At 37.2% G+C, this 22,198-nt stretch overlaps 1 protein-coding gene across 6 annotated transcripts in view; it reads right to left on the bottom strand.

Annotated features, from left to right (window-relative positions):
* Positions 1–22,198, bottom strand: part of Usp24 (ubiquitin specific peptidase 24) — a 138,899-nt gene that overhangs the window by 92,149 nt on the left and 24,552 nt on the right. For 5 of the 6 annotated variants that reach the window (XM_087214687.1, XM_087214685.1, XM_004869638.4 and 2 more), the window contains exons 2-7: positions 14,560–14,725; positions 12,815–12,882; positions 9,067–9,210; positions 8,424–8,546; positions 5,086–5,121; positions 4,520–4,585 (exon numbers count right to left, since the gene is read on the bottom strand). In XM_087214687.1, the coding sequence (XP_087070813.1) occupies positions 4,520–4,585; positions 5,086–5,121; positions 8,424–8,546; positions 9,067–9,210; positions 12,815–12,882; positions 14,560–14,725 (603 nt within the window). The remainder of the gene's footprint in view (positions 1–4,519; positions 4,586–5,085; positions 5,122–8,423; positions 8,547–9,066; positions 9,211–12,814; positions 12,883–14,559; positions 14,726–22,198) is intronic. The other variant, XM_087214686.1, reaches the window with a different exon arrangement.

The following is a 22,198-nucleotide window of genomic DNA, read 5'->3' as shown; positions in this document are numbered from 1 at the left end:
GAAGAAGAATTATTCAGTACAGGATCTTAAAATAGCTGATCATCTATCTGAATGAAAGTAAAACTGGATTACAAATATATGAACAATTCTAAATACATTTAAGAACTAAGTTGTAAAAATTGACCTTGAAGTGGAAGAAACATTCTCTTAGCAAATTATAAAATTTTAAATCATTAAGTAAAATCTAACTACATAAAAATGTGTAACTTCTGTACAGCAAAAGACATGATCAATAAAAATGAAGTGATGCAAAACAATGGGAGAAAAAAATTACAAACATAAAATAGGTAACAGCCTTTATAGGCTTAATATTAAAAAAAAATTCCTAAAACTAGTAAGATACACCATCTAATAGAGACCTAAATAACTAGGTTAATTTACAGAAGGAATGCAAACAGACAATAATTATATGATGAAATGATTAAGTTCACAGGAAATCAGAGTACTATAAAATATCATTTTTGTCTCATATTGAAAAATTAAAGATTTAAAATATTTAGCACTATTGAGAATGTCATGAAATGGGTTTGGGGGAATATAGATTGGATTGTATAGATCGGATGGTATAAGCTTTTTTTTTTTGGTACTGGGGATCGAACTCAGGATCTTGCGCTTGTGAGGCAGGTGGCAGAACCACTGAGCTAAATCCCCGGCTCCGGTATAAGCTTTTTCAAAACAGATATAACACTGTCAATTACAATTTCATAATGTATAGTCTTTATCCCAGAAATTCTACTTTCTAGGAATTGGTCCTTCAGAAATAGAAGCACATTGTACCTGAAAGCTCTGTAACAGCAAATATTTAGAAATAACCTAATGTCCATCAATAAGTGACTGCATCATGGTACAGCCTTTCCAGAAATACACTGCAGTCACAAAAGCTCTGCAAGAATCTACCTGAAAGTGCAGATTCATTAGCTGAGGAAAAAGTTAAACAAGGGCATAAACTAAATGGATAAACCTAGGAGGGGTGCTGGTGAAGGACAAGCAACTTTCACTTCTTACTTGGTTACAGATGTTTTTAACTAGTATAATTTAGTTTTTTCCCAGTATTTTTCAAACTCAAAAATATGTGATTTATACTCTTATATTATGCCCTGAATTTATTCTGGGACACAGCCACCTTCCTAACTGGACAGAAGTCAGATACCTATTGAGGAATTTTAATTATACTTGTTTGCTAAAATGAGTCTCAACCTTTTGATTTCTTTCTCTGATGCCTGAATTCTGTCATCTTAATCCAACCAAACAATAAAATTCCACATCACTACAGTCAAAACATAGTTGTTCCGAAAATATGGTCTGATTTAAGCCAAAAAATTTTGGAATTATCTCTAACTTTATGGCATTTGACAATAATGAAACATAAGCCCTGAATCCTATATATCTATCCTTAGGCAATTTTCATTCAAGGGGGGGTAGAAATTTGGGGCTACTCTGGTTTTTTGTTTGTTTTAAAGAAAATGGACGACATATAATTGTCAAGTATTTTAACTCTTGAAAAATGAAATTAATGTCTGGTATTGCCTGATGGTCTAAACAATCAGTTCTTCAGAAGTAAGCAAGATAAAATCCTGACTTGTGAAGCTTTTTCTTTCTTTTCCTTTTAAATCACTGTCTATTTTCTTCCAGGTCACTCCTAATGTATTTGCTGTACTCAATGGGCATCAAAATGATAGTCCAACAGTCTGATACTCCTTCCATGCAGGAAGAGGAGGCCCCTGGCTAATATCAGTGACAAGGCACACATCTGATCTTAAAGATGGACAGAGTGTCAAGAAAGGGTGAGGCTATTAACACATCAGCAGTCTTTCTCCCTGACCAATGTTAAAACCTCATCAAAGCAGGGACCAAGGGAGTTGATGAGTCATGGTACCACAGAAATAACTGCTACTGTGAGAACATTTCCAATTCATAGTTATATTATTTTACATCATTTTTTGCACTGATAAAATTATGGTAGCCAGCAGAGGGATATATATATATATATATATGCCATATATATATATATATGGCATATATATATATATGCCAAGTATCTAATAGGTTTTTTTGGTACCAGGGATAGAACTAGGGTCCTTGCGCTTCCGCAGCAGGTGGTGAAACCACTGAGCTAAATGCCCGGCCCTATAATAGTTTTGTTTTTAGTTTTGTTTTGTGTTTTTGGTACCAGGGATCAAACTTGAGTCCTTGCGCTTGTGCAGCAGGCGGTGAAACCACTGAGCTAAGTCCCCGGCCCCCTCTTAATGGTTTTTAACTGAATGATTAATTAACCTTTCAATGCCTAGTATTCCATTTGGAATGCCAGTAACAATGACACATGATGAAATTTTTTCTCTTCAAATTCTTGTTCCTCGAATTTTTCTAGGTAACATATATGAAGTTCATGCAAAAATTCAAAATACTGCAATCTTTCATATAAATAGGTTGATTAGAGATCAAAATGAAGTGCTCTCAGTGACAAACAGGTCCACAGTCTGAAAAAAATCAATGGTAAGCTTATTTGCCTCACAAGGTTAAAATCTTTAAGAAAATGAAGGTAACATAAGAAGAGTAAATCCTGCTTAATTCAAATACAAGTTCTAGGGGCTCCTAGAGATTTCTTAGTATTTTCTCTGTAGATGATCATTTCTTCTACATATAAAGATTCTGCTTCTACCTTGCCAATCCTATCCTAATTGTGTCATTTTATTGCCAGACTATTTTGGTTTGGGCCTATGTTTCAAAGTTTAATAGACAGATGAAGAGTGGGCATATCTGCCCTTGTTCCCCACCTGAGGGAGAAAGTATTGTATCTTCTCCATTCATATAAGGTGTTTTTGCTAGAAGTATGGAGTACATGGCTTATCTGTTGAGAAGGTTCTGTTCTACTTCTAGTCTCCTGATAGCTTTTACCATGAACAACTGTAGAATTTAGTTCGATACTTTTTCTCCAACTAGTGACAGATCATATGGCTTTTTCCTTTCCTCTGTTAAAATGATGACTTCTGGGGGTGGATCTTCCAATGCTGAACCAACACTGCCATCCCTATAATAAAATCACTTTCTACATACTGCCAGATCTGACTTTTAATAGTTTGTTTTGTTAAACAAATTTCTATCTATGTTCATACTTTTTTCTTCTATTATCTTTATCCAGTTTTAGGATTAGCACAATGTTGATTTCCTAAAATGAGGGGAGAAGTGTTCTTTTTTTTTCTGCTTTAAATGTTTAATATCAATGTATACGAGCCTGTTGTTGTCATATAGGTAGGTTTTCAAGCTAGGAATATACTTTAATAGGTGCTATTCAAATTTTTTATTTCCTCCAGAGTTAGTTTCATTAATTTGTCTTCCAAGCTACTTCAAAGAAGTTGTCAAATTTATTTCAAAACAGATTTTTGTAATATACTTTCTATATCCTTTTAAATTCTGTAAAATCTGTGGTAATGTCTCCTAGATCTTGATATTATAATTGAAGTAAAGGTCTAAAGGAGCAGGGGAAGTGGGAGGGGTAGGAGAAAGGAAAGAAGGGAAAAGAAAAAATATGACAAAAGAAAAAAAATGGAAACAAAGTCTTTGCAAATAGGGAAGGGTGGAGGGGGTAAAGGGAGGGCAGGGGAAGGGAAAAAAAATAAGAACCAAGATACTCATGTAATGGTACAAGATCCCAATGATGAATGTAACTGTATTTTATACCTAAAATGTACCAATAAACTTAATGGGGAAAAAAAATAAGAAGAGTATACAAGGCCAGGGATGTAGCTCAGTGGCACAGTGCCTGTCTGGCAAGCGCAGGGTCCTGAGTTCGATCCCTGGTATCAAAAAAAAAAAGAAGAGTATGGAACCACATGTGAGGGATGATGATAAGCTTCCATATTTGGGCCCCTTGTTACTTGTAAGTTTCTGTAATACTTAAGAGCTCACTGAATAATGTTGCAAAAATAAAATATTTTTATTTGTGCTTGATCCTAAGAAATACATTTTGACTTACATAATTTCACCGAGTCACAAAATTGTTATCCACATGGGCCAGGGATTTAGTTGGCCCATGTGGTTCTGCCACCTGCCTCATAAGCACAAGGTCCCAAGTTCGATCCCCAATACCAAAATAAAAAAAATTGTTATCCACACATACACTTACTGTACTTAAACACTAAAATAATTTCATGAAATCATTATACATTAAAAGAAACTCAGGGCCGGAGATTTAGCTCAGTGGCACCATGCCTGCCTCACAAGCACAAGGTCCTGAGTTCAATCCCTTCCACAAAATAAACGAATGAACGAACGAATGAATGAATGAATCTCAACACAAAGGGAAAATACTGAGGCAAAAAACACAATCTACATGGAAATGTGATTATGACTAGAAATAAACATTTCTTTGTTATCAAAAAGATGAAATCTGCTGCTCTAAAGATTAAATTTTTTTTTTGGTACCAGAGATAAAAATTAATTTTTAACATTTAACTGGCTGCATATCAACCCAAATACAGCAAACCTGCACACTGAGCATATACAGTTGTTGGTAACTTACCGCAAGTTCTATATCTTCTGAATGGAGCTTGGCTTGGATTGCTGCAAATCCTCCTAATTCTCCAAACTACGAAGAAAACAAGCACAAGTTAATTTTGAAACGCAATACATTACTACTTTAACCAGGGCCGGGGATATAGCTCAGTGGTGCCATGGCTGCCGGGCAAGTGCAAGGTCTTGAGTTCAATCCCCGTTACCACCACCACCACCACCACCAAAAAAACAAAACAAAACAAACCCAAAACAAAACAAAAAAAACAACCAAAAACCAAAAAAAACTAGGGTTCCTTTATCATTGTGTTCTATAATATTAGTCTTGAGAGATTCATCATGAAAGAAATTATAATGTTCCTGTGCTATACTGCATGGGATATGCTAAGCCCCAAAGCTGAGGTTCAGCTGTACAGATTGTACATACAAAAAGAAGGAACAACAAAACATATCTCCTTAGGAAAATGTTCTGATTATTATCTGTAGTTGTCATGTGCTTAAATATCAACTCTGGAAATCTAATTAGAAAATAAAAAACAAAATATATAACCATGCTGATAAAAGTTGTATGTATACCTTATTAACCAGATCCACAACCCATCCATGAGGTTCCTATGAGGAAAGAAAATTAAAATTGAGATGGCAATATAAAAGCTTCCTCATTAACCCTTATAGTTCTCTTATCCTATTTAAGAAGTCAGAGAAAAACATATTAAAACCTGAAAAATACTTTAGAGCACTTTTCCAAGTTTTGCCTAATATAAATCTTTGATATTACCACATATAATTTATGAACTCTATAAGTCTGGGTTTTGATGGAACTGCCACAATGTGGATCATGTGTGCACATCTGGGTAGCCCAGATCAGTTGTTTAAGCTCTCCAAAGAACAGAGTAACCAGGTAAATTCTCTAAGAAAGATATATTTTAAAAGTTAAGAATTATTTACCTAAAAGCACTTAATCAGGAATCAGAGATTAAAATTTAGTTCCACCTGAATCATTATTCAGTACCCTTAAGCCAGCGCTTTCTGCTCTTCTTTTCTCTTCTGCGTCCCTGATCCACAACACTGAATGGGAAGAGATGGGGTAGTCTGCTTACATAGGGCTCATATTCTAGCAGGGTAAAAAAACCAGGAAAATCACCACATGTGTAAGAGAATTCAGATTGTGGCAGGCCTTATTAAAGGAAAAATAAAAGGTCCTCCAAAGAAAAGTAGAAGGAGCCTTTTCTGCTCAGGGTGCTGGCCATGAGAACCTCTAAGGGGTAGTCTTTAAATTGGAACCTAAAGGATGGCATAGTTTTAGCCATTTAAAGAACAGTCCAGGCAGAGAGGCTGAAATGGCAAAGGTTGTTTGGGGAAGGCAGAAAAGAGTCAAGATTAAGTAAAAGCCAGCTGAGACATGATGACCCAAGAAAAAGGTATAAATGAGGTGCAGACAGAAGCAAAGACACAAGAAAGCTTGTAGGGTGTGATTACAGAGAGCAACACAAGGGTTTTACACAGCAGAGTGTTTGTTTTATGTCTTAAGAGTACCCTTGCGGTTCTGTTGAGAATGGGATGGAATGGGACAGTGAGCAGCAGTTAAGACACCACCAGCTAGAAGACAAGTGCAGTGACAAGACAGGACACAGTGGTATGGAGCAGGGTAGAGGCAAAGAGACAGTCACTGGAGGTATGTTACAGATTCAATCAAAAAAGAGATCTCAAAATACAGCCATGGAAGAATGACAGACCTCTTAACAGAAACAGCAGTCAGACCAGCAGCCATCTTCTCAACAGCAAGGATCAAAGCCAGGGACAATGAGTTGTTATCTTTAATATTTTGACAGAAATAATGTCAACCCAGAATTAAAAACCCAGTGAAAATATTCTTCAAGAAATGGAATATACAGTTACACTTAGGCCATTAAAATAAAGATAACCAAAAAGAAAGAAAGAAAGAGAGACAGAGAGAGAGAGAAAGAGAAAGAGAGAGAGAAAGAAAGAAAGATAACTGCCAATGGACACTTCCTGTAAAGACACTGTATAGGAGGCACTACTGGTTTTATGGTGAAAAAAAGGCCGGAGAGTAACCAAACAATGTATTATTATTAAAGAAGTTAAAGAGATAATAACCAGACAGGGGTCATGCTTATGAAAAACATCCTAAAGTCTTCAAGTTCAGTCAGAGGAGAATAAAGATGCTGAATTTCAAGTTCTGTTTGGTTAATATTTTAAAATTTTAGATTAGCCACTGAAAGGAGGACTGGAAGGGGAGACTCTGGAATCCTTCATGAGGTATGGACACAAAGAAGAGCAGAGGGCCATGCTGATACCAGAGAGGATATGCTCCCAAGGGCAGAAATTCCAGGGCACACTGTACACAACGGGGATGATCCTGCAGTAAGAAGACTGACGGTACCAAAGGAATCATTTACCTAGGGGCAAAATACAATACTTGAGAGAGACTAGAAGGAATCTTGAGCCTTAGCAGAAGAGAGAATTCCTTTGTGGTAATGAGAAGAAATACGGAGACTGAACCTATCTGGTCTCAGTTGTGGCCTATGGAAACCGAAGGGAAGGAACCAAAGTCTGCTGAGTACTTACTATAGTAAATCACTGTGTTTGGGGTTTCTACAATTCGAAAAGAAGAGAAACTAATGGAGAAGAGAAGATTATAGTATACTGGGAAGTAGTACTACATATGGTTAAAGAAAGCATGAGTTGTTCTTCTAGCCATTTAGACTTGGCAAAGTACTTAACCTCCATCTCTGTGTCTCACATAAAAAGAGTCTCACCAACTTGTAGTTACTGTGGAAATTAAATTCCAGAGTACACATTCACTGTCCTTTCCACTAAGTTCTTACCTCCTCTCCAGAGCACTGCCTAACTCACCAAGGTGGCAATAACCACTCCTTGCCCTCTGCTCTACACAGAGTACATAATATTATAATTATACCTATTGTTTGTCATACGTAATTTTTTAAAAATTAATTTTATTGGTACATTTTAGGAATACAATATGATGACATTCATCACTGGAAATTTGCACCTTTACATAATCTCTCTTGGTTCTTATTTTTTCCCCATTCCTCTGGCCTCCCTTCAACCTCTCTCCATCCCTCCCTATTTACAAAGACTTTGTTTCCATTTTTTCATTTTCTCATATTAATTCCATTCCCTTCTTTCCTTTGTTTTCGTATTTCTTCTGCTATGCTATAAGCTAGAAACCACACTGTAATATTCTATATTAAAGACAAGGACTACTAGCTTGTATTTTATCTCCAAAACCTAGAATAATGGCAAATGCACTAAGTAGTCAATAAATGGTTGTGAAACTAACCCTCTGCTAAACCAGCAGGCAAGTTTCCTATCAACTAAATTTGACTTTTTAACTGTTTTTCAAAAACCAGTGTTTGAACTAGAGGGCTATTTAGATTACACACTCCTTGAGAGAATAAAGTTATTGGCACACTGCAGACCTTTCAATAGCAAACAAAGATATTGGTTCTGGGCCTGAAAAAGCAGAAGTCTTAATGCTTACGGAGTTTAAAATAAAATTATATATGAGTAGATGACATCTTAGATACAATTAGTTATTTTAAATCATTTCAAATGCTCTCCTATCTCAAATATCTCCACGGAAGGGAGAAACCAATTAAACTGAGGTTCTGATAATCCAATACGTAGGGCACTGAGGTCATTTCTTATTTCACCAAATACAGTTTCAAATCTATACAACTTTCATGTCAGTTAATAGCTACAGAAAAAAATGTATTATCTGAATAAATTTTAAGGCATTTCATGAGCCATATGGAATATTTGTAATTTTCTATAGATTATTTTCATCTTTCCATGTAAATTGGCACTTTTATAACACAGAAAATATTTTTTAGTTCCTTTATAAAAAGATGAAACAGAACTATGTTTACCTTTTGAAAAGTAGATACAGGTGAAACAGCAAACATATTTCCCTCTCCAAATACTTCTGCCCAGTTCCTTTGAGAGACTTTCATTCTGTTTTTAAAATGGTATTCATTATCGGGATTAAAAGCCTAGATTCAAAGAGAACAGAGAAATGTTATTTTCCATTTCTATAGCAACACATTAGCATTAGAAAAGAAGATAAAAATATAGGTTTGGGCCTTTCCATTAATAGAAACTTTCCATTAATGGAAACAGGACTAGAGTGCTGCTCCAACAAGAAGAGGAACAAGCAGGGTGAGAAGTCTGACTCTAGGCCTGTCCAGGCCAATGCCAGGACCGAGGGCTGCCACATGCCAAGCAGGGTGACAGAGGCAAGTGAACAGGAAGGTAGGAGGGGCAGGCATGAGCTGGTCAAATGGCCAGAAACCAAAAGACAGGAACACCCTATATGAAAGTATTTAAGATTTAAATAACCAGGGTGAAAAAAGGAAAATTTATCAGAATTAGAAAAGTTTTTCTTTCAAAGTGAAACATAGATATTTAAAATAAAAAGCCAGTACTCTAAGAACTCTTTGATGATAAAATCATTATTAATTACAAGTTTTAAATAAAATCAAAACATAAAGTACTTCACTTAAGATACTATACCATTGTCAGCACACCCAGGAGACCAATGGGAATTGGATCTTGTTTTATTCTCTCTGCAACCAGCTCTATTAATAGCATCAACATGTTGTAGATTCCTTCATGAATTTCAGTGCCCCATTTGTGAACAGCACTTGATGTCAGGAGCTACGAAAACATAAAAGGCAGTCTAGAATCTAACTTGAAAAAAGAAAATAAACCAATGGTTCATCAGGTCAATCACAAATAATCAAGAGATTATAATTAAAATACCTTTTTTGTGCACATGGCTTGCTTTAAAGGATCCATAACTGCAGTCAGTCCATTTACTTTTTCATGTACTTCATTCAAAGTCAATGGGTTTAATTTTAATTGTGAGCTTGTGAAGGCAGTTTACTTAAAAGAAAATTTTCATTTGGTTCTCTATTTTTCATTATTAGTACTAGGAAACCTCAACTGATACAGAGCAAGTAAAATCCTGAGATCAATTCTGGATGCTACTGTTTTCTAGCTATGTGGACTTGAATAAATTTACCTGAGTTCCCACAAGCTCAATTCTTTCATCTCTAATGAGGGGTAATTCCTGCCCACTTCACATAGATATTACAGGGATCAAAAGATGTCACAAACATGAAAGCATATTATAAATAAGATACTATTAATGTATCTTGATAATTGGCTGTTAGTATTAATTATCTCTGGAATCTGAGAAATAGATGCTTTATTTCATGGATTCTATCACACATATTCTTTTCATATTTTTTAACATCTCAGAAATAGAACTGCATCTTTCCCACTTGTTGAGCAGATGACACAGGACTCTTAAATTTAGTCAACAAATTGTAGAAATACCTTATTAATTTATTTTGCTTTTATTTTCTTTTGGCATGTACAGAAGAAATATTTAACTTTTACATGTTTAAAGAAATCTAAAATATCTCGTAAGTGATATCATAACATTAGTATGCAACTATTTTCCTTAAAACATAAAAATCAAATATAAAACAGTGGCACATCTTATAATCAGCTTCTTAGATTTGTTCAAAAAAGAAACTGATCAAAATATGGGAGGGTGGAGGATGGGAAGGGGAAATGAAAAGATGTGTTATGTACATAAACTCACCATGACGAATCTAATCATTATGTACTATACTGAAAACATGTACTAATAAAAATTTTAAAAATCAAAAAATAAATAAAGTAAAAAAAGAAACTGGAGCCTGTCAATCTCAGTCTTCTAGTACCTGGGAAAGACTAACTCAGGAACACCTGCCAGAACAGGGGATGAGAAATTAACGGATTTCACTTCAATTGGTGGGGTGCTTTCATGTTTTTATTACGATTTCCCTCTAGAATGAAAATTTTGTGCAATAAAAATCTCATCTTGGCACACTGAGAACTCCTTTTACAGAGTAGTCTGAAAGAGCTCAAACTTCAGGAACTGCAGAGAAAAACATCAGTTCAAGATTTTCCAAATACTAATAGCTTCACTATACGCTCAGTTGATCAAAAATATTAAGATTAATTTTATATAAACCAGCAAGATACTACTTTTTAAAGAATTTTTTGACTATATATTCCTCCTATATTTCAAAACAAAATAAAACGAAGCAGTAATTAATATTTGAGAAGCTTCATGTGATTACAAAATGAAAACGTATGTAGATTAAGCACCACTCCCTCTGGTGTCAACTGATTTGTTCACTTTTCAACTTGAAAATGCAGTTCTGTTTACTTTCTAAGAGATGGGGAAAGACAGCACCTTTTGGAAAAGAGTCACCCATGGTTTAGACATAACCACGTACCACACTATGGCCAGGCTGACATTATCTTCTCTGCCTGAATACACTGTAAAGCATCCTGGATGGGCTGGAGGTTAACAGGGAAAAACGTGGAAATGACAACAAAACTCCTGTGTACCTTATTCATGCAATCACTTACTATTCATACCACTACTTCAGGAAAAAAAAAAAAAAAACTTGAGGCAACTTAAAAAAAAAAAAAAAAAACCACAGATAAGGAAAGTGGTACCAATTACATTAAATCTGAGTTTTCTGGCTGCCAAGCCTAAAGGCATATACAATTTCATAGCTCTTCTGATTTAATAAAGTACGCCTAACTGAAAGAAAGGAACCTTCTTAGTAGCTCTAAGCTAAAAGAGGACTTAAGATTTTTGCATTCACAATTTTGAGTCACATAATTCAGGGGACCTTCGAGCTCTTAGTTTTAAAGAGAAACAACTAACCATTGGACCAGTTATCATACTGTTAATAAGAGCTGAAGCCACAATATAAAAGTGGTGTGAAGCATCTGTGTACACAGAGGTAGACTATCATACTTCAAATACACAGTTCACTGACGAGCTGACTTGATACAGGGCTGAATGAATGTGGAAATCCTTAACCTAAAGGTCCTTTTATAAGACAAAGAAGTTCTTTTTCATGACTGAATAAACTTGTATTTTCCTTCTCTGTAAACTTATACATATATTAAGATATGAGACATGGTATATTACATTATAAAAAGTCTGCTTTGTTGTCGTTGTTCCGGGAATCCCACTCAAGGTCTTGTACTTGCCAGGAAGGCGCTGTGCTGCTGAGCTACATCCCCAACCCAAAAGTCTGCTATTTTTAATGTTACCGTTATTAAGAGAATTCTTAAATTCTCCTAAAATGAAGGAAAATCTTGATTCTATATAATCTCTGCTCAAATGACAACTGAAAAAGATTTCTTCCTGTTTTCAAAGAAGAAGACACTTTTGGGCCAGGGATTTAGCTCAGTGGCTTCGCTGCCTGCTGCGCAAGCGCGAGGACCCGAGTTCGATTCCCCGGTACGGGGGTGGGGGTGGGGGTGGGGGTGGGGGGGGCAGAAAGAAGACACTTTTGTTTCTGAAATTAATTTTGTTATTTTTTAAGCCTTGAATCAAAGTAGTCTTGCCTACCAAAATGCTGGTGGGAATAATCATTTGCAAATGTAGGTCTGTTGTATGAGAAATACTACAAACTTTACCCATTTGTAGTTCTAGTGACTTACTTGCATTTGGGACAAAAATGGGTATCAAAATCCAGTGGTACAAGACAGCAAGAGACTCATTCACTCATTCACCCAAGATTACTGTGCACATTCTGTGAGCTAGGCACTTGGTTATCTGCCGGGGAAAACGACAGGATCTATGACAGACACACACAGTCCCTCTCTTGTGAGGATTCAAGACTCATGTCCAGAAAAGGGAACCATGCTGAGTCGTACTGCTTTTAGAAACATGATTCCTGTGATCTCCTATTTCTACTGCTGAGAGAGAAATTGTTCTCTAAATGAGATGAACAGAATGGGAATAAGCATATCACTCTGGCTCTGATAGAGATGCTGCTGTTTGCAAGGAAGAATACCCAGCTTAGCGAAGCTTTCAGTAGTAATATGTCTGCTTCTGCCTCTATAAAGTGGTCCACATTTTGGTAAATGAATACTATCTACCTATATACCACAATCCTTTGTTTACTAAGATGTCACTTTCCTAGCATAACTAAGTCTTAATGTATTCTTTAGCCATTAAATAGTAGGAAGTAAGTTATATTCAATCAAAGGGAAGTACAAACAATTAGATATAAAAAGTAAATAAGCCCCAAATTCAGAGCTACTTTTTCTCACGTTAGAGAATTCAATAGTTGAACAAGATTCATAAACTGGTTTTAAACATAAATAACTAAAACAAAAGGCATATGTACTATATTATTCCCATCAAAAAGTCGAAAGAGTAGCACATTTTTCTTACCTTTTTAAATGCTTCAGGCATACACCTATCCATAAATCTTTTACAATTCTCATCAGACTCACAAAGACCTTGGTAAAATAAATGAAAGAATACACTGTATTTAGATTTTAGGTAGTTTGCAGAAATTGTGTGCACTATTGCAAATTCATACATATGGAACTATTTATCATAGAAACCTTTATTCTTTTTTTTGGTACTGGGGAATCAAACAAAACCTTTTTTTTTTGGTACCAGGGATTAAACTTGGGTCCTTGCGCTTGCACAGCAGGCGGCGAAACCACTGAGCTAAATCCCCAGCCCATTTTTTTGGTGTTTTGAGGTCTCCCTTTGCAGTTCAGGCTGGCCCCGAACTCACTATGTAGCTCAGGCTGGCCTTGAACTTGTGGTGATCGTCTGCCTCGGCTCCTGAGTGCTGAGATCACAGGCGTGCGCCACCATGCCTGGCTTTTACCATTAGTCTTAAAGTTTAGATATTCTGCTGAAATAACAGTTAAGAAATGATCATGGCATTAGATGAAAACAAAGGTTAACTTATGACTCCATGGATTCCAAAGTAACTTCAATTATTTGATCAGGTAATTAAGAAGCAGCAGCTACTCACTAGCCCTTATTTTTTCCTACATAACTCCAAAAAACCACAAATATTTTTAATAAATGCTAAAATCACTCTTCTTCCTGAAAACAAATTAACTTTGTCTAATAAAATACACAGAACTCTGGCACAATTCACACAATAAGTGACAAATACTAAATGAATGAATGAATCTACTGTCAAATTGTAATTCAGAACAAATACATTTCTTTCTTAAGCCCAATAATCAATTTTGCTTATCGTTGGAAATACTGGTGATCAAATATTCCTTTTTTTCTTACCCACTGCTTAGCATAGTACCTAGATCCTAAAAAGCACTCAAAAAATGCTGCGGTTGAAAAGCCAGTCCTAAATGCAGCATAAAATCTGTCAGGGTTAAATCCAAGCCAGTGGTAATACTTTCTTTTGTTGTGTCTTAAGAGGAAAAAAAAAATGGTCATATTTATTTTAAAATAAATTTAATATGAATAAATTATTTTCTTTTACAGATTTACCATACAAAAGTTTCCTTATATTGACCCTCATTCTTCTAATGTAGGGATATTTTATCATTCTCTTAGCTTTACTTTTGCAAACCATTTAAGGGAAAGGCACTTTTTTTTTTTTTTTGGTACTGGGGATTGAACTCGGGTCCTTGAGCTTACGAGGCAGGTGGCAGAACCACTGAGGTAAATCCCCAGCCCTTTTGCAAACCATTTAAGACAGTTGTGCCAGGCATTTAATAAACACAAATGATGGTAAATCTAAACACTGCTTTCTTCTCTCTCTCAGCCTTTCTGGTTGTGCTGGGAATGGAGCTCACAGTCTCACATATGATAAGCAAGTGCTCTATCAGAGCTACACCCCAGCCTTTACTTTCTGTTCTACAAAACAAAACACCCTTGAATTTTCAAAGCTTAAGGTATTGCAAGCTTCTGTGGAAAAAATTAATTTTAACTGCTATAAAGCTTTACAACTATATTGTAAATAACCTTACTAGTCCTGCTAGAAGAAAACAGCTGACGTAGTTCAAAGCTTTTATTCACAGGGTGATAAACAAAGACTAAAAGAATAAATGATCCATTCAAGATCACACAGACAATGACAAGACCTAAGATTAACCCTAACCACGTATGGAAAAAAACCTCATGTTTTCTGAGGCAGGGAAGCTTACCAAGTCTTGCTAGATAGGTAGACGCCAACAGGCATTTGCCTAGTGATTCCTCTCGCTTGTAAGGAATGGACCAATGATCAGTCAAAACACGGCTTTCCAGTTCATATAAATTTGTTGTAGGGAATTCAATTCCTTCCCCTGAGCAGTTTCCATTTTCATCATTCTTCTGAGAAAAAAGACATTAAAAGAAAAGGCAAACATACCAATTAGTGACTACTCTAAATTTAGAATTTTTTTTTTGGTACCAAGGATCGAACTTGGGACTTTGCACTTTCGAGGCAGGTGGCAGAACCACTGAGCTAAATCCCCAGCCCTCTAAAATTTAGAATTTAACACAAAGCAGCTGCTTAGTCAATGGTAGCTATTAATACTAAAAGTGTGGACTCCATATTTCTTTATGAAAATCACATCTTTCACCAAGAAAATCTCAAATATTCTCAACTTTTATCGTTTTGCCACCTCTACTCCTCTCAAAGGGAAGCCCTTTCTTCAAAAGCAAACTCAAGGTCTCATTCTATCTTCATTTCAGGCCATCATGTTCTCATCTCTCTTTTTTTTTTTTTTGGTACCGGGTATCGAACTCGGGTCCTTGCGCTTGCAAGGCAGGTGGCAGAACCACTGAGCTAAATCCCGGGCCCTCTCATCTCTATTTTTATTGAGGGATAAACTTTTTCAAAGAGGTATCTAATTTGCCATTTCCGTCTCACCACTGATTCCTGGCACCAGGACACTTCCAGTTCCTGACACCACCCCGATCTGGGCTCCAGGGTCCCTACTCCCCAGAGTGGCTGTTGTCACAGTCATCCCTGAGCTGTATGTCATTAAATATAGCCACCATGTTTCATCCTTGCCCTATTCTCAGGCTTGCCCTCTGCCCACCCCTCCTTTTGAGATGACCGATTCTCTTGCCTTATGTCCCAGCTCTCCTCCACCCATGGTCCACTGCTCCCAGGTGGGCTGTTCTGTGGCATGCCTTCCCCTTCCCAGCCACCCAACACCTGAGGCTCCTCCAACCCTGGTGGCTGGTGCTTCTCTTCCGGTTCCAGTCTCTCCCAGGACAATCTCATCTGGTCTTTGAATCTCAGCTACTCTATTAGCATATGACTCCAGCTTAGACCTGTCTTCAGACTTTCAGACCCACAAACACAACTGCCTCTTTGACATCTCCAATTCAGTGTGCTTCCCCTCTATTCAGGTCCACTTTTGTTCTCCATTCTGGTGAATGGCACCGAATTCACTTGGCAGCACAGCCAGAAACCAGAGCTCAACACTGTTCTCCCTTCCCCATCCCCACAACCAGTGATAAGACCTAACTTTCTCTCAAGTCCATCTCCACAGCCATCTCCAAGTCCCCGCTAACAGAGTTTACACCTGGATCATCTCACCAGCTGCCTGACTGGTCTCCCTCTCCCTCACACACACACTGACTCTCCACATTGATCTCGATAAAGCACAAGTCTGATATCAATGCTAAAATACCTCAATGGCTTCCTGTTGTTCTGAAGATAACCCAGTATGATTTTTAAAATGTTCTGCAAGGCCTTAAATGAAACATCCCTCTCTCTTTCTCTTCCTCCCCTCTTCTACACCCAACTTTTATGCACTCTTCCTGCTTCTCCGGGATTTGGTTTATTTTCTTACCAATAGTTTGCTTTAATTCCCTATCATACTGACTGCATGGTAACAGTTCTGAACTGCAGTTTTGATAACCATTAGTCTTGTTTTTTACTTTTTTATTAGTACATGTTTGCAAGCAGAATAGTCATGTTTATTTTGGGGATTCGGTACATGTTTTTAACATAACGTATTTTTCTTTTTTTTTTTTTTAAATCCTTCTTTTCCCTTCTTTTCTTTCCTCCACCCCCTCCCTAGTTTCCCTTCCCATGGGAACATTTTCCTCCTATTTCACATTATCTGTTATACATTTTGGTTCTTATTTTCACTTTCAGTTTCTCACACCAGAGAAACAATGCAATATTTACACGTGTCCGATTTATTTCACTTAACAGTATGGTCTCAAGGTGCATCCATTTACTAACAAATGTCTTGAGATTATCCTTCTTTATGGCTGAGTAGTACTCCACTGTATTAAAAAAAAAACCACACTTTCTTTACCCATTCATCGGTTGAGCAGCTGTTTCCAAAATTTAGCTACTACAAACTCTGCTGCTGTGAATATAGGTGTGCATATATCGCTGTAGTATGATGATCCTTTTATCCCCTCATCTTCTTTACCTCTCCCTTCTCCCTCATCCTGTTCCCCATCTTCAATTCTGAGTTTTTGTTTCCTACCATATCATCTTTATTTTTATTATTTTAGGTTTCTCATGCAAGAAAAATCATGCTATATTTAATTTTTGTGTCTGACTTATTTCACTTAGCATTACAGTTTCAAGTTCCACTCGTTTTCCTGCAAATGCCATGGTCTTGTTCTTTTTCATGGCTTAATAATAGTCCATTGTGTGTATATATAGTACATTTTATTTATCCATTTTTCTGCCTGATGGTCATCTAGACATAAATCAGTAACTGTACCATACCCACATAAATAGAATCAAGGATAAAAATCACAAGATCATCTCAACAGATGCAGAAAAAGGAATTTTTTTTGACAAGTACAATGCTCTGTCAGGCTATTTCCCCAGAAGTCCATAGCAATGTTCCTGTCCCCACATGCTCCTCTAGAACTTTGTCATGCTTCCATCAAAAGGTGGCATTTACTTTCCCTGGCCCTAAACCAGGGTGGGATTATGTGTCCCTGCTTTGATGGACAGAATGCAGAGGTGACACTGCATAGTGTGCAGGCCTAGGCCCCGAAAGGCAGCACAGCCTCTCTGGGCTTGCTCTCTTGGGACACACATCACGGACCCAAGGTACGAGGTTGGGGAACGAAGGCTGAAGGGGACAGCTGCTATGCGTGTCCTCTCTGACGGCCCGACTCAGGTCACACCAGAGCATCAGCCCTGAAGGCTGGAAGGAGCCCTCAGCTGAGTCCAGTGACCAGACGTTATCCAGAGCCTTGGCTTCCCGCTGAGCCCCAGGCAGGGTCATTGTAATAAGCAGCTGTCCTACACCACCACTCCTAACTCATCCTTCTGCCCTCACAGGGTCAAGCCTCCAGTTATTACTTACTGCTATCATCCAGAGCCCCTCCTTCAACGGCACTGCTCACAAATGTGACTGACATTTATGTGTGACTCACTGTACGTTTGCCCCCACAAGTCCACGTTCTATGAGGGCATGGACCTTGCCTATTTTTTGCCACTTTTATCTTCAGAGCCTAGTGTCTATACCAAAGTAGGTTTTTAATAAATATTTTAAAATGGAAAAATGATCCATGCAAAAATATACAGCTATTAATGGGCCACACATCAACCATTCCTCCAGCTGTCACCATGCTAATTGGTAATAAAGCAAATCGAACCCCAAATGCCTAAAGCCCACTCCTGTGCTCTGGAAAACCTGGCCATTTTCACAATTCAGTTCATAATTCAATCACTACAAAAATAAGTGAAATTATTCCTTAAAAATGTTTAACCTCGGGGCCGGGGATTTAGCTCAGCGGTTTCGCTGCCTGCTGCACAAGTGCAAGGACCTGAGTTCGATACCCAGTACCAAAAAAAAAAAGTTTAACCTCAATTAACGAAAAAACAAATATAAAGCAGATATGACAAAAAGCACACAGATGTAAACTAATTTTAATTCCATATCAATGATATTTAAAGAAATCTAACATTTTTCAGGGTTATGGTTAAACTGGGATGGAAATAAGATAAAGAACTGGAAGACAGATCAGAGTGGAAAACAATGTAAATAAGAGGGAAGTGGGGATGGTGAATTAGGCAGATTTAGAATCAATATCTGGGGGAGATTCACTTCTTAAAGTACAACATTTTTCAAAAATACATTTAACTAATTACTGTAAATAAACCAATTTTACTGAAAGTAACCTGAGAGGAGAAAAGAATAAAAACTTTTGGATAGTCTTAGAATTGCACACTTGTTAAATGGTTATTTAACCTATGATCAAAGTAGAATTAATACACATGAAAATGAAAACTACAGTTGGCTGATTCTGAGCTAGATATATGCCATGACTATAGATGGCTATCATTAATTTCTACGGAATTACCACATTAACTCATAGATGAAAATCACCTAATGTATCTTGGAAAGAGAAAAAGTTCTAAACATTTCAGTGCCATAGTCTGAACTGTGTTTTTGCCGAAACTCATGCTGAATACTCCCAATGTGTGACTGTAAGTTGTCACTCGTATCCATGGGTGACTGACTCCAAGAAAAAGTCACACTTCCCGGGAATATCAAAATCTGTGGATGCTCTAGCCCCTTATATAAAATGGTGCAGTATTTGTAGTATTTGCATACAGCCTACAAACATCCTCTAATGCACTTTAAATCATCTCTGGATTTTTTTTTTTTGATACAGGGGATCGAGCTCAGGACCTTGTGCTTTCGAGGCAGATGGTGAAACGACTAAGCTAAATCCCCGGCCCATCTCTAGATTTTTTTTTACAATATTTAATTCAATGTGCATGGTATGTAAATAGTCATGACATCTTATTGTTTAGGGAATAATAACAAGAAAAAACTGTAGAGATTTAGTTTACAGTTTTTTTCCTCAAATAGTTTTGATCTGTGGTTGGTTGAGTCCTGTTTGCAGAACCCACAGTTGTGAAGGGCTGATTGTATTTGGGATAGGATCTTTAAGGAGACAGTTAAGGTTAAATGAGGTCCCCAGGAGTGGGGTCCATGTTCTAAGGGGTAGGACACTAGAGATTTCTCTCTCTGGGAGAGTACTCAGAAGAAAGGCCAAGGAAGTCATAGTGAAAGGACCTGCAAGCAAGGAAAAAAACCCTCGCCAGAAAACAACCCCAGTGACATTCTGACCTTGGACTTTTAGCCTCCAGAACTGAGAAATTTCTGTAGGTTAAGGCATCTAGTCTGGCATTTTATTATGGCAGCCTCAGATTAAATGCTTACTCTATTAAACTAAGGTCAAAGTAGAATTAAGGTACATAAAACCCACACACAGCTGCTTCTGAAGCAGGTATATGTCACTCCTATGGAATAATTACCAATTTCTGCAGAAGTTAATAAATCATATCACATAGAAAACCATCCAATCATCAAGTGAATGTATCAGCTATCAAAATTAAGAGCTTCCTGATGGGGAGAGGACCCTTAACACCTTCAGTAATGAGGCAAATGTGCTTCCTGTTATGATGCACTGTGAAGGGTACAATTATCATCTCTGTGATATTCCTGCTAAAAATATATAAACTAAATCTAATCATGAAGAAACCCAAAATAAAGAACAGCCTAAAAAATATCTAGCCTCTATTCTTTAAAACAATGCCAGTTGTAAAAACCTGAAGGAGACTAGAAAGGTATGACAATATAGGATGCTGGGTGGATATTGAAATAGGAATTTTCATGTATTCTGTTTTACTTTTTGGGTTCAAAGAACTTTAGTACTGGATTAATGTCAATTTTTTGTTTTTGCTATCTATACTGAGATTATGTGAAGTTAGGGAATATACATAGAAATATATGAGTTTATCTTTCCTTACTATAACAAAATGCCTAATGCAGAGTAACTTTACAAAAAAGAACTTTGTTTAGCTCATAGTTTTAGAAGATGAAAAGTCCAAAATGGGGTGGCCCAATTGGTTTGGTCTCTGGTGAGGGCCTAACAGAGGATGGCATCATGGCAGGAGTGTGTGTGAGAGAGATACAGTCAGACAGGAAGAGCAAGGAAAGCTCAGGGGTCAGGCTCAGGCTCTCAGAACAGGTTGGAACTGACTCAGGGCTCCACAAGAACTACCTGAACTGTTTTAGAGGGCAGGTTCCTAGTGGCCTAAGGACTTCCTGCTAGTTCTTTCCACCTCCCACACCACCATGCCCAGCCCATGGCTCCAACACTTGAGCCCCAGGGGGACACCACATCCACACCATAGAAATGTTAGCGTAAAGAGACATCATATGTGTAATCACTTCTCAGGAGTAACAACAGACACGTGAACGCTGTATACACAGACATACACAGAATAAAGTGAATGTGATAAAATGAAATAATGAATGGATAAAATGTATGTGGTACACAAAAAATGGAATATTATTCAGCCTTAGAAAGGACGGCAGTCTGATACATGCTACAACATGGGAGTCTTGAAGATAACTGTATCATGCTAAGTGAAATAAGTAACCACAAAAAGACAGACATTATCTGATCACACTAAAAAAATACCCAGAGTAGTCAAACTCACAGAGAAGGTAGAGTGTTGGGAATGGGGGTTGCCAAGGACTGAAGTAGGGTAGCAAGTTAGTGTTTAATGGGTTTCGGCTGAGGAAAATGAAAAGTTCTAAAGAGGGATAGTGGTGATGACTGCAGATCAATAAAAATGTACTTGTTGCTGCCGCACTGTTCATAAAGTGATTTTATGCTACATTTATTTTATCACAATTTAAAATAATGTACAAAATAATCAAACCCACACACAAACTATCAACATCCCTATGAATACTGACACAAAAATCCCTAACAATAAGCTAGCAAAGTGAATCCAAACACATATAAAAAGGACACAATGACGAAGCAGAATTTATTCCAGGATTAAAAGGTTGGTTTAGGATACAAAAGTCAATCGATATGATACACTATATGCTATGGTTTGGGTGGAGAAAGTCTCTCAAAGGCGGGGCTCTCAGAAGGTGACTGAACCAAGGGACACTGCAGCTGACATGTTAGAAGGCGGGGTCTGGTCTGATCCCTAGAGGTGGGGCCTCATCTCAGGGATTAAAAAGGAAGGGAATGTCTCTCTTCCTGGATCCTCTTCTGGCTGCCTCTGAGGTCTGCCCTGACAGGAGCAGCTTTTCCTCTGCCATGCCCCTCTGCCCATTTCTGTTTGGGGGCTGATGACTATGGACTAAAATGGTGAGCCAAAATAAACCTCTCCTCCCTTGACATTGTGGGTACTGCGTCCCAGTGACAAGAAAGTAAGACCCCATAGTGATAAAGGACAAAAAACACAAGACAGCTCAGTTGATACAGAAAAATATTCATAAAATCCCAAAAGCTTTCACAATTAAAAAAAAAACACCCCACAAACAAGAAATAAAACATATGGCTGGGGATTTAGCTCAGTGGTTTCGCTGCCTGCTGCACAAGCGCAAGGACCCGAGTTCAATCCCCGGTACCAAAAAAAAAAAAAGAAAGAAATAAAACATAATTTTTTCAACCCGATGAAAGGTATCTATAAAACTACCTACAGCTAACATCCTACTTAATTGTGAAAGACTGAATGCTTTCCTCTAAAATCAAGACAAGAAAGTCTGCTCTCACAGCTTCCATTCAACATTTTACCAGTGTGTCCGGTGGAGACAATTAGGCAAAATAAGAAATAAAAGTTATTCAGAATGGTAAAGATGAAATAAAACTTTTTATTCACTGACAACACCATTCTGGAAACAAAATAGGAATTCACTAAAATAACTACTAAAACTAGTGAGTTTGGCAAGGTTGCAGAATACATTATCTATACAAGATTCACCTGTATTTCTAAACTAATGAATACTCTAAAGTGCTTAGAAAGTATGAGACATACATTAAAAATTACAA

The sequence above is a fragment of the Heterocephalus glaber genome, unplaced genomic scaffold, assembly GCF_053883595.1.
Source record: "Heterocephalus glaber isolate CG9 unplaced genomic scaffold, H.glaber_assembly_v1.0 deba00001447, whole genome shotgun sequence".
NCBI lineage: Eukaryota > Metazoa > Chordata > Mammalia > Rodentia > Bathyergidae > Heterocephalus > Heterocephalus glaber.
Note: the sequence above shows the minus strand (reverse complement) of the source record. Positions and strands in the feature narration are given on the sequence as shown.